The 11,573-nt window shown below is 43.2% G+C and overlaps 1 protein-coding gene across 1 annotated transcript in view; it reads left to right on the forward strand.

The window, feature by feature from the left end:
* Positions 1–2,272: 2,272 nt before the first annotated feature.
* Positions 2,273–11,573, forward strand: part of HECA (headcase homolog (Drosophila)) — a 14,789-nt gene continuing 5,488 nt past the window's right edge. Inside the window, exons 1-2 of the mRNA XM_009882338.1 lie at positions 2,273–2,423; positions 9,845–10,885. Coding sequence (XP_009880640.1) covers positions 2,273–2,423; positions 9,845–10,885 — 1,192 coding nt within the window. The remainder of the gene's footprint in view (positions 2,424–9,844; positions 10,886–11,573) is intronic.

The raw sequence follows: 11,573 nt of genomic DNA on the forward strand, positions 1-11,573 counted from the left end.
AATAAAAATGCTAATGTAGGACAAGTGTATGAAGAAGAACATCAGTCAGCGCAACAATGACTAATGTATTGAAAGCTGTGACTGGCCAACAATTAAGATTTAAAAAAAAAAAAAAACAACCATATCCTGGAGGTGGGATAGTTAAAGAGGGCCAGAAAATTTGTCAATGCAATATTTAATTTAAAAGTGTATTTTTAGAGCATGAATTGCTGGAGTATTTAAACATGGATTAATATTTGCTGTCAAATGTTCCCTGCTGCATATAACATCCAGTTCCAGTTTGGCACTAGAGTGATGTTCAGTATTGGCATCTTCTTATTACTTAGCTTAAGGGAGTCCCATTGATATCAGTGAGACCACCTGGAAAATTAAGTTTCTATTCTGTTGCAGTGACTGCAAAATTTAATATCTATTAATTTTCTAAAGGAAAACCATTTTGCTTCATAATTCCATTGAGGAGTTCTAACTGCGGAAATCAATTGAATGCAAATTTCACTGTCTCTATCAATGCAAATCGGGTTCAAAAGGACTTTCATGTTAGTCTTAGGATTTTTAAAACTATGCAATTACATGCATTTGTAGCAAATGCAATTCGTGTTCTGCAAATCCTTGCAAATGGAATCATGTCTATGGTATTACTGAATAAAATAAATACTATCCGTTCATGCAAGCAAGTACACACCCATTTAACTTTTTTTTTTTAACAGTTATTTGCTATCAAAATGGTTATCGGTGCCCTGACAGCATTCTGTGTTCATGTGATTAGTCATTTGTTCAAGTGTAGCGCTTGCATGAGTAAGGGTTAGGCTTGATGTTTGTTAGGTTTCCTATGAGGGACTACAGTTTTTGAACTCATTGCTTTGCTTTGTCTGTACTCATCCCGCATCTTCCTCCCAGTGATCTAACAAGTAGTGACAAAACGGTTTCTAGTCCTTGGAGACATTTGTAAGTTTTCTTTAGCCTCGCTTACAGCCGTGCATATTGAGACGTCCTTTTATATTGAAGTGCCGTGATGACTGGCAGACGTCTGTCCTTCTGTGCTTCCTGCACCGTATGTGAGGGGGAAAAAATAGAGGTAAACTTCGCATCCAGCTCAGGGTCAGCTATGTCAGCTAATCTTCAAGGCGGCTAAATTACAACAGCATTAGCAGGGCATGGGCTTTCTTTAAACAGTTTTGATAGAAATTCAGATAATTTCAGAGAGGTCTCTTGAAGCAGTAATCTAGTCACTGGAGTGGGTAATTCCGTTTTGAAAGCGTACGGGATTTTGAGTGGAGCACTGGCATTTCCCGGTAGAGTTCAGTGACGTTTATCTGGAGAGCATTCCCTTTAACCTCTTTCTCTCTCTCTCTGTCTCTCCTGCAAAGGTAGAGTCTATCAGTCCTCCTTCTGGGGCTTGAGAGGGATATTGCTGTTGTTGCTGTCTTGAATGCCTGTTGGGAGAGGAGGTAGCTTCAGTCAGAACCGGGCTGTTGAGTGTGCCTGGCACTCCCCGTCTCCACTTCTGTGCTACCGATACCCATTTTGGGAGCAGTGTACAGCCGAGGTCTCTGTGTACTGCACAGATGCCAAAGATGGCACACGGGCAGGGCTGGGAGCCAGCACAGCACCAGGAGGGAGATGTCTGTTGGAACCGACAGCTCCACACTCAGGAGCTGCTGTCTTACGGAGATGCTCGGTACTGCAGCTAGGGTGACTGCATCTCCCTTTTCCCACTGAATTTCCACCAGCTTCTTTAGCCTGGGAGATAAAAATACTGCCTATCATATTGAAACTTGGGAAAGATAGACTAATCACAAGAATATCCCTAGACTTGAAACTAAAAGAAGTGCTGATACCACTTGATTCAACCTTTTCTCCTTTTTCGCTTCCCTCCTTGTGCTTTTGGACTGGGTCTGGTGCTATCTGGCTCTGCATCTGGGCAAGTCCAGCCTGTGGTGTTTACGTCTGTGCTTGGTATTAGGGCATCTACTGCTTGCCACAGTTATCTCCTTGTTCCCAGCATGAGTTGGAATTTGCCACTGAAAGCTTGCTGGGGCAGGTGCATTAGAGTCTGCTTTAGTTATTAGGATGTCTGTTTCTTGAAGCACCAGGGTTAGTTTTCTGTAACATTACAAGGTATTAAAAACTATTGGAAGGCTACGGTGAGAGAATTTAATGGTGGAAATGCTTTTCTGTGAGGATGACTCATGTGCAGACAAAGTAACAGCCAATGTTCAAAACACGTTAATGCCCACCAGTCTTGAAATAGTCACTGATCTCTGCATTCGCCATGGCAGAGGTCACCAGAAGAATCTACCCTACGCTGAGGAGAGCAAGGAGTCTTCCTGGCCTGGCCACGATTGCTTGTGGCATGGAGGACCCATCGTCCCCTGACGCCTGGTTAAGCCAACTCAGAATTCACACGGGAGCATCAGGAGTGCGTTGGCATTAGTTGTCCTGGTGCTGATACAGGTAGAGGCTCAGGCGTCTTCTCTTTGGTATGGTGAACTGGTGATATTTTCAGTTGGATTAAGGGTATTACAGCACAAGCCAGGGCAAGATTTCTCCTATGCAGAGAGGGTCTGTACATCCTAAACAAAAGCCAAAGCTGGTGACTGAGTTGTCCTCTGTGTTTGGATGACCGGTATTAAATGGAAAGAAGTTCACTAAGTTGGCTAGATGATAACTGTAGAGATTATGGTGACTTCCACAAGACCATGTGAATTCTCATGATGGGTTTCAGGCGGCATAGACAGTTGGTCCATCCTGCTGCTACTTGGTACTCAGGGGTAGCATTGAGCTCCAGATTGGCAGGTAGGTGTCAATATGTAGGTGCTTGCATGTGGAAAGCTATCAGCCAGACTTGCATTGCGATGAGGGGTCGTCTGGAGTCAGTGGCTCTCCGAGGGTGATTCAGGTGGGTCTGTGCTGGGTGTCACTCCAGCCTGAGCTCTGTCTTCAGCTCACTGAAGATGGACTGCTGGCGTTGGCCTCTCTTTCCAAGAACATAAGAGTCTTATGACACAGAAGAAAGCCTGTGTTTTAGGCAGCTTACCAGGTACTACTGTCTGGGGTTTTTTTTGGAGAATGACTGGAAACTTTGATCTTGATCAGTGTGCAAAGATTGCTTAAGAAGTTTTGGAGGCACACTGGTAGTCAGTGAGTGTTATCAATATAAGCCCTGAGCCAAGCTGTTGTGAAAGACTTCTCCTACTGTTTGTCGGCTGTTATTTGTTGTTGCTGCACTGAAGATCCAAGCCTGCCTTTTGGATCCACTTAGGAAATATTTTTTCCCATTGCATTCTTCCTGCTGCATTCAGGCTCTTTGGAAGGTGGCTGATCATTTCTGTATTGCTGTATTATTTGTACTGTTTAACCAGTTAACCGTATGGCAATACTGTTTTGTCACGTCTTGGTAATCTTTTGAATATTAGATTGTATTCCAGGGTTCTCCAAAGCAAACACATTGGACAATTAATACAAGTTTTCTGTTCAGTCTCTTTTGCTGTTGTGGTGGTGGTTTATTTTCTACAGCTGTATTACAGTATTAGCACAATAATATTGTATGACTCCAATTAAAATAAAGCTATGCTGATGGCAGAGGAAATTCAGAAGATTCGTGCAGATGGTTGGTAGGGAGTAGCCTTCCACAGAAGTGACTCAGCTCTGGTTCAAGCTGGCAGAGTGAACAATTCCTAGCTGTGTAGGGTTGTGAAGAGAGCACTGATCGTGGGAAACCAGTGGTAGAGGTTAAAGTGCTTGATTTGCAAAGTACATGTCCCACAGGTACCCTTCTGGCCTAGGTAATGTGCTGACAAGTAAAGTGTCCTTGGCGTAGATGATGAGATGCTAGAGTAATGGTAGACCAAAAGCAAGCCATGGTAAACGTCTTGCAGCCGAGCCAGTGCCAAGACCTTACTTTTTTTTCAGATAATTTCTTTTTCCAGATCCATAACAACCTACTGTCACCTGACAGTTGTTTTAAGGTGACAGTAGGGCTGCCTCTTCCAACAGGCGCTGCGCGTCTCTCTCCTCTGCCCCCAGCCTTGGATGTTTAACACCTCCCTTGAGCTTTACCAGCTATCGCACGTCTGTGCAGTGAGCTGAAACCTACGCTGATGAGTACAGGAAATAATTATCTGTTTCTGTCCACTGACTGAAAAACTCTGGTGCTTAACACAATGGATAATGTGGGAACGTGGTGGGGGAAGAGCGAATTTTGCTTTAGGCATCCACATTGAGGACTTGGAACAAATGAGAGCAGTCACGAAACTGAAGCCATGGAGTCATTGCATTTGGCTTGCTGGGTGCATCTTTGGTTTTATGATGGGTGTGTAAACAGAAGTAAACAACATTCTCCTCCATTTACTTCACCAGAGGGAAGTTCTGTGCACAGCCGTAGTTCTACTGCTTTCGTTGGGGTCATAAAACGGGAAGGGTGGTCTTCATATACCCTCTTTGTTTTTTATTAAAAAGTAGAAACTGGTCAGTGTGTTTTTTTGTTGAAGGAAGTTTATCTCAACTGTCTCTTTTTATTCCTGTCTTTTATTGATGTTTATAAACCTGAACTGAAAAACTGAGAAAAAGCCAAACACCCAAAACAGCTTCCTTGCAGTCTTCTGTCATGTTCTCATTTTTGAAAGAAAGGTTAATTTTATGGTAGTTCTGTCAAACATAAACCAACCTTGTTTAAACAATGAGCTATCTTTGTTCAAATGTACCTTTGTGTGGAATATTGTATGTTATTTCTGTTTTAGAGGACATTTATGTGCTGCCCCTTGCAATGAATTTCAGAATTACTGATCAAAATCACTGCAGTGGAATATAAGAAAACATTTATTTTTGTGTGGAAACATAACTTGTTGAAAGAAGCAGCGTGCAATTGTAGTTGCAACTTGGCAGCCTGTCTGCTACAGCTGTGAACTTGTGTCTAAATGTCAAAGCCGTTTTGCTCCACAGAACTGCATGCTGTCATGTTTTGTTCTCTTAGGCTGTGAAAACCATCTTGAAACTGAGAGGTAAAACAGAGGTGCTTTTATGGTCATTTAGGCATTCTCTCAGAAGGGTGTGCTGGGTGAATGGATGCTGTGCTAATACCTGGTAATCTTTCATAGAATCACAGAATGGTTTAGGTTGGAAGGGACCTTAAAGATCATCTAGTTCCCCCCCCCCTGCCATGGGCAGGGACACCTCCCACTAGACCAGGTTGGTCAAAGCCCCATCCAGCCTGGCCTTGAACACTTCCAGGGATGGGGCTTCCACAGCTTCTCTGGGCAGCCTGTTCTGGTGTCTCACCACCCTTACAGTAAAGAATATCTTCAAAAATATCTGATCTAAATATGCCTTCTTTCAGTTTAAACCAGTTACCCTTTGTCCTATCGCTACACTCCCTGATAAAGAGTCCCTCCCCATCTTTCCTGTAGGCCCCCTTTTGGTACAGGAAGGCTGCTATAAGGTATTCCCAGAGTCTTCTCTTCTCCGCGCTGAACAACCCCAACTCTCTCAGCCTGTCTTCATAGGAGAGGTGCTCCAGCCTTCCGATCATCTTTGTGGCACTCCTCTGGACCTCCTCCAACAGGTCCATATCCTTATGTTGGGGGCCCCAGAACTGGACACAGTACTTCAGGTGGGGTCTCATGAGAGCAGAGCAGAATTCGTTTTTCCTGAAGTTCAATTTCATAACTTTGCAAACCAGAAATCTGTTTAGCTATTAGCTACTTGGAAGCAAATTATATTTAAGTGACAAACCAGCTTGGGGCTACAGATGTGGATGGGTAGTTTGGCCGTGTTAATTTCTATTTACAACCCTTTATTGTCTCTCTTGACTAATCTTTGTAGTCTTATCATAAAACATTAAGACGATGATTCTAGCTCTGACTTTTGAAGAATAATCTCAAAATGCATTTCTAATTAATGGGAAATAGAAGGGCTTGATAAGAAGAATTTTTAAAGTTTTGTAATTCTGTAATAAGTGCTTTGTCTCGTTTATAAAATGATGATTAAATAACCCAGAGCACTTTCAAGGGTGTGAATTGATGGGAAGAGCTCTTCACATTTGCTAATGTGGCTCCCATACTAAGTGATCTGAAGGCTGTCTCTTTTGCTTCTAAGACATATCTGTTGCTGTGAACTGAGCAAGTTGCACAAAGAAATTGCTTTGTTTTCTGCTTCTCATTTATTCTTTATCTAGGACCATGTGGCACGATATGTTTGGCAGGAGACACGAATGGAGGGAAATCTGCAAGGGATGTTCCGTCCTGCACAGTCTGTTTTGTACAGATAGACCTGCTGGAATTTGAAATATGAGGCAGAACCAAATGTTGGCTTGAGGTTTCTATACACTTTTCAGGTAGTGGAGGTTTTTGCTTTCTTAGATATGAGGATACTACAGAAGCAGTAGAACTTTCTACTGAGACAACTTTCATTAGCCATGCTGGGCTCTTCAGTTTCTCTTGTGGAAATACCGCAGTGGTTTTATTAAGGCCTTCTCCAAATCAGCAGACTCCATATTAACAAACCTGTATCAGTGAAAGCAGGTGCTTTGACTGGCATGGAATTAACCGTGCTGTTCCTTAACTCCGTTGCTTTCTTCCAGCTGCTCCAGACCTGCTTTTGCTATGGTGATTGTGTGACCAGCCTATTCACACTAAGTAGGTAGAAGATGAGATGAAGGAACGTCTGAAAACTTTGTAGTCATCTAGTTAACTTAAATGTTAACTTAAATGTTGAAAAAGACATTGCTGTCCAAAACAGAAGCTTTTTCTTGCTCATAGTTATGCTATGTGGGAAGTTCCTCAGGTAACCTGGCACCTGTAATTTCTCAAGGAGAAGCTGGAGAAGATCTCATTCCATAGTCCTTCCATTGACCAACCAGGGAAAAGGGGAAAAATCTGTTGAAAGTCACCTTTACAATAGCCTGTAGACACCCAGTAGATGATCATAATCAAATAATTGTGGACACTTTCTGTGGAATACACTAACTGTGGTGGTTTTTTTTCTGTATTTTGGTCACTTATTTTATTAATTTAATTTTTTTTCCCACATAATGAAGAAGCTCTAAACTTCTCAGGGGGCTAGAAATCATATGTTTTTACATCCAAAACCATGTTCAAAGGCTAATCAAGGAAACGTTTTTCTTTTTTAGTCAGTTGTTCATCCATACTGGCATAGTTAAGTGTGAAGTCTTTATTCTAAAGTGGAGATCTCTAGACATGCCTGTATAGTAACTTTCTTGGCGATCGGCTATAATTATACCTGTGACTGTTAGAACATTTACACTCCGAAACACAGGGGGAGCATAAGTGGATTTTTGGCATGTTCTTTCTTCCTGCCTCCTGGCAGTGGTGGAAAGGAATATGTACCAAAATAGATGAATACAGGAAATGCATAAGTGAGAACTGTTCATATTGGTACCTCTGGTATCTTGCTGCACATTTGACTTCTGATGATTTGCCTTTAATGGTTTCAGTGTAACTGGCTTCTCTGAGATAAATTGCATAAAGATGCTATAATTGCAGACTGTGCTTTCAGACCCTAAATATGATGAAAGAAGGACTGACAACGAAGAAAAACTTTGCAGAGATGCTTGGTGTGGCATAGGGTGACTTGAATGGAAGTCTGGGAGAATGGGTGGGAGAACTCTCTGAACCGGTGAACTGACAGATTTTGTTTCAGAGCAGATAAGTTATTCACGTTTGCTCTTGGCCAGTGACGTTATACTCAGGAATAAACAGTAAAAAATGTGGAGAAAAGTTAGTCATTTGTAGCCAATAAAATTCATGCTTCTCAAAGATATGTCAAAACTTGAATGTTCTTAGTGGCCTTTTCAGAGACCTGAGACAAATAGCAAGAATATGGGTGTCACATCGATAGAAGGAACTTCCAAAGAGTCCTTAGGGAAAGCCTGTCTTACCTCTGTTCTCTCGAATTAGGGAATTTGTTTTTAATGACTGAACAAGTCTGTATTTTGAAATTAAATAGGCTTTTTTTTTTTTTCTTTAAGAGAATGTTATTGGGAATGTGCTTTGCTTGCAGTTTATAGGTCAGTCCCTGAAGGAAAGGTATTGCAGACAATTCTCCTTGCAACTGTGCTGCTTCTGGCATTAGAAATGGAGGCAGAGAAATGAGGTGAAGGATGTGGCATCTTCCAGGGAATGGCTCAGGAAAATTTCCTCATGCTCTTTGTGCCCATCTCTTCTGGGTAAATAATTCTCAAGAGCTACTGTAATCTTGCATTTACTGCAGATAGCCTTGAAGGGTTTGTTTGTTTGTTTGTTTATAGCCTTTAACAAAAACTAGTTGGGAAGGGGCAAAACCACTATCACAGCAAAGATCTGTTCTTGTAAAGCATCTGGTTTGTGTATTGCTGCTGTAGGACAGCTGAGGGTGGGTAGTGTGTCTATTACTGACTCTTACTACATAAAAGTAAATGTAGCAGTATAAAACGTATCATCCCACTGCAAATTATGTTGTATTATTTGTGCTGGCAGTGACAAGGACGGGATTAAAAGCAGTGCAACCGAGTGGTGTTTTTTTCCCTGCTTATCAGATAGGAATTTGAAGCCCTAAGGCAAAAAAATCAACCCTGGATCACGGCAGTCTCTCTCCGCAAGGCTCAGTGTACCTCTTTTGCAAGTCCTGGAGCTCTGGGTGAGACTGGGGAACTGCAGGGAGCCATTTGCTCTGATTCCCATGGGATGAGACGGCACTTGACCATGGAAGACCCTGAAGCAGCCTGCTAGTATTTGAGTGCAGCAATACAGAAGGTTACAAGGCAGCCTGCCAGCACTGTTGGAGCAGTATTTTTTGGTGAAGTGGAGGAAGTAGGAAGTCAGAAATACAGAGGAGAAATATTTGTAATACTTGAGTAAGCATCTAAAAACTTCATAATTAGAAACTCTTAAGATCCAATAGAAACTCGAACTGAAAATTTCCTGTCCTTTCTGTGCCTCCCAGCTGCAACTGAGCAGCCAGAATTGGGAGTTGTGTGTAGTCTGTGGTACTTTGGTGAGGGAGGGGAAGACGTCAACGGTCCATAAATGCAGAACAGTTTTTGTAGAGCGTTTTTGTGTAGAAGCTGACATTGTTGCAGAGAGAGAATTGAAATAAACTGTTCTTTGCTCAAGGATACGGCAAAGGCTGCTACTTTGCTGATAAAAGACAACGTGGCATTTGGTTTTCTGAACCTGTCTGTGTTGTGGAACTATTTCCTTTGTGAAATTTAGCTATCCAGGTGGTCGGTGATGGTGGTATAGTTTATATTTGCCTGAGTAATGTAATGAAGACCCTCTTCCCTCTACTAGGAACATCAGCCGTTTGTCTTGCTTTTCAAAGTCCTCTGCCTCCTCCTTCTCTCCGTAGCTGTTGTCTCTTGCTCAGTCCCAAAGAAAAGATCAATTCCTGCCTCTCCCTGTGATCGCAGAGCCAGGCTGTATTGCCTACTTGTTTTTCAAACAAACATCTCTGTGTGTTCTCCCCATGTTGCCTCTCAGGCTTCAAAGCACCCCTTCAGAAACATCCACAAAGCTTTCTCCTTACTTCTAAAGGCCTTGCAACAGTGTCTGCGAACCTTTGAGGAGGGCTAATGCTGCTGAGGTGCTTTGGCTTTGAATATTAAACAAACTGTAATGTCATTTTGTTTCCTTGTTCCCTCATTTCTGTATCTCCTTTCACATACTTAACTTTTTTTGGCAAAGACTGCTTTTTGCCCTGACCCAGAGCAAGTGCTTGTGGGCCCTTAGATAATACAGATCATGAGTAAGAGCTCGTGTACATATTTGGCACAGTGTTTAAAGAAGTATTGCGATAAGCAGGCCATTAATGTATAATGTAGTTATTAATGTATCTGTTTTATCTTCCACAGAAGCCCCTTGTGCTACTCCACTGATCTGTAGCTTTGGAAGGCCGGTGGACCTGGAGAAGGATGACTACCAGAAGGTTATATGCAACAACGAGCATTGTCCATACAGCACGTGGATGCACCTTCAGTGCTTCTACGAGTGGGAAAGCAGCATTCTCGTCCAGTTCAATTGCATTGGCAGAGCCAGGAGCTGGAACGAAAAGCAGTGTCGCCAAAACATGTGGACAAAGAAGGGATATGACCTGGCTTTCCGCTTTTGCTCCTGTCGGTGCGGGCAGGGTCATTTAAAGAAGGACACTGACTGGTACCAGGTGAAGCGAATGCAGGACGACAAGAAGAAAAAATCCGTGTTGGAGAAGAGCACGGGAAGGTCGATGGCAGAGTCGGCAGAGGAGGCCAAAAAGGGCAGGCCAGCCAACAAGCCGCAGAAAGGCTTGAGTAATGACCTCCAGCGAAGGCACTCGATGGACAGGCAGAACTCCCAGGAGAAGGGCGTCATGGGTGGCAGCTACGGCGTTCGTTCACCTTGTGTCTCTCCCGGCCAGTCCCCGCCCACTGGCTACTCTATTCTTGCCCCCACACATTTCAGCGGCCCTCGTTCCTCGCGATACTTAGGAGAGTTTCTGAAGAACGCCATTCACCTGGAGCCCCATAAGAAGAACATGGCCGGTGGGGGCATGTTCAGGAACGCGCATTTTGATTACGGAGCAGGTGGCTTGCAAGCACATAGATCAGGACACTTTGATGCCCCTGTGCAATTTTTGCGAAGGCTTGATCTATCTGAGCTGCTTACTCACATCCCCAGGCATAAATTGAATACTTTCCATGTGCGGATGGAAGACGATGCCCAGGTGGGCCAAGGGGAGGACCTTCGGAAGTTCATCCTTGCTGCTCTTAGTGCCAGCCACAGGAACGTTGTAAACTGTGCGCTATGCCACAGGGCACTGCCAGTGTTTGAACAGTTTCCGCTGGTGGACGGGACCCTGTTCCTTAGCCCATCGAGACACGATGAGATTGAATATGATGTTCCCTGTCACCTTCAAGGTACAGGTTGTCTGTCAGTCATGCTAGGGTTCATTAAATGATGGAACTGCCTTCTGTGCCCTGTCCCCCCCCATTATAGATTTTCATCCTGACTCTGCATTTTTAAGCAGTTCGGTAAAGCTTGAAGTCACATCCAAATTAATCACATGGATCAGATTGAAACACTTAGAAGGAATTACAAAGAGCAAATGCTGCGTAGAAAGGTCCATGCCTTATGTTTGGGTTTACAACTAAAGAGATTTCTCATCCGGTTTCTAGCGACACCACAGGAAGGTTTTCCAGCCAATCTAGTCTGTTTGACAGCGTGTGCATGCTGATTTATCTGTTGTGAGATTTAGTCTAAGATATACATCAGCCTTTTAAATTTAAGCATGCTGTGCTGCAGCATAGGTGGAAGTTATATTTGTACTACCAGTGAGATGAGGCGCCTCTCATCTGCTTTCAGACTACAGATTATCAGTTTTGTTTTATAGTAAACTATTGCTATTTTTTTTATATGGAAAGGACTATAGTCTGGCCTATGTTAACACCAGCCGGGAGAGGTTGGACGTAGTAAAAGTAAGCTTTTAATATGGTGGGTTGAAGCAGCAATGGTGTAGTGAGGGTTTTAGATTTATTTCTAAACTCCCGCCTGCTTGGACTGCATCCCGATCATGTCCCAGCTCTGAGCTGGGTTGAGACCAAGGCA

Source organism: Charadrius vociferus, unplaced genomic scaffold, assembly GCF_000708025.1.
Source record: "Charadrius vociferus isolate BGI_N301 unplaced genomic scaffold, ASM70802v2 scaffold13, whole genome shotgun sequence".
NCBI lineage: Eukaryota > Metazoa > Chordata > Aves > Charadriiformes > Charadriidae > Charadrius > Charadrius vociferus.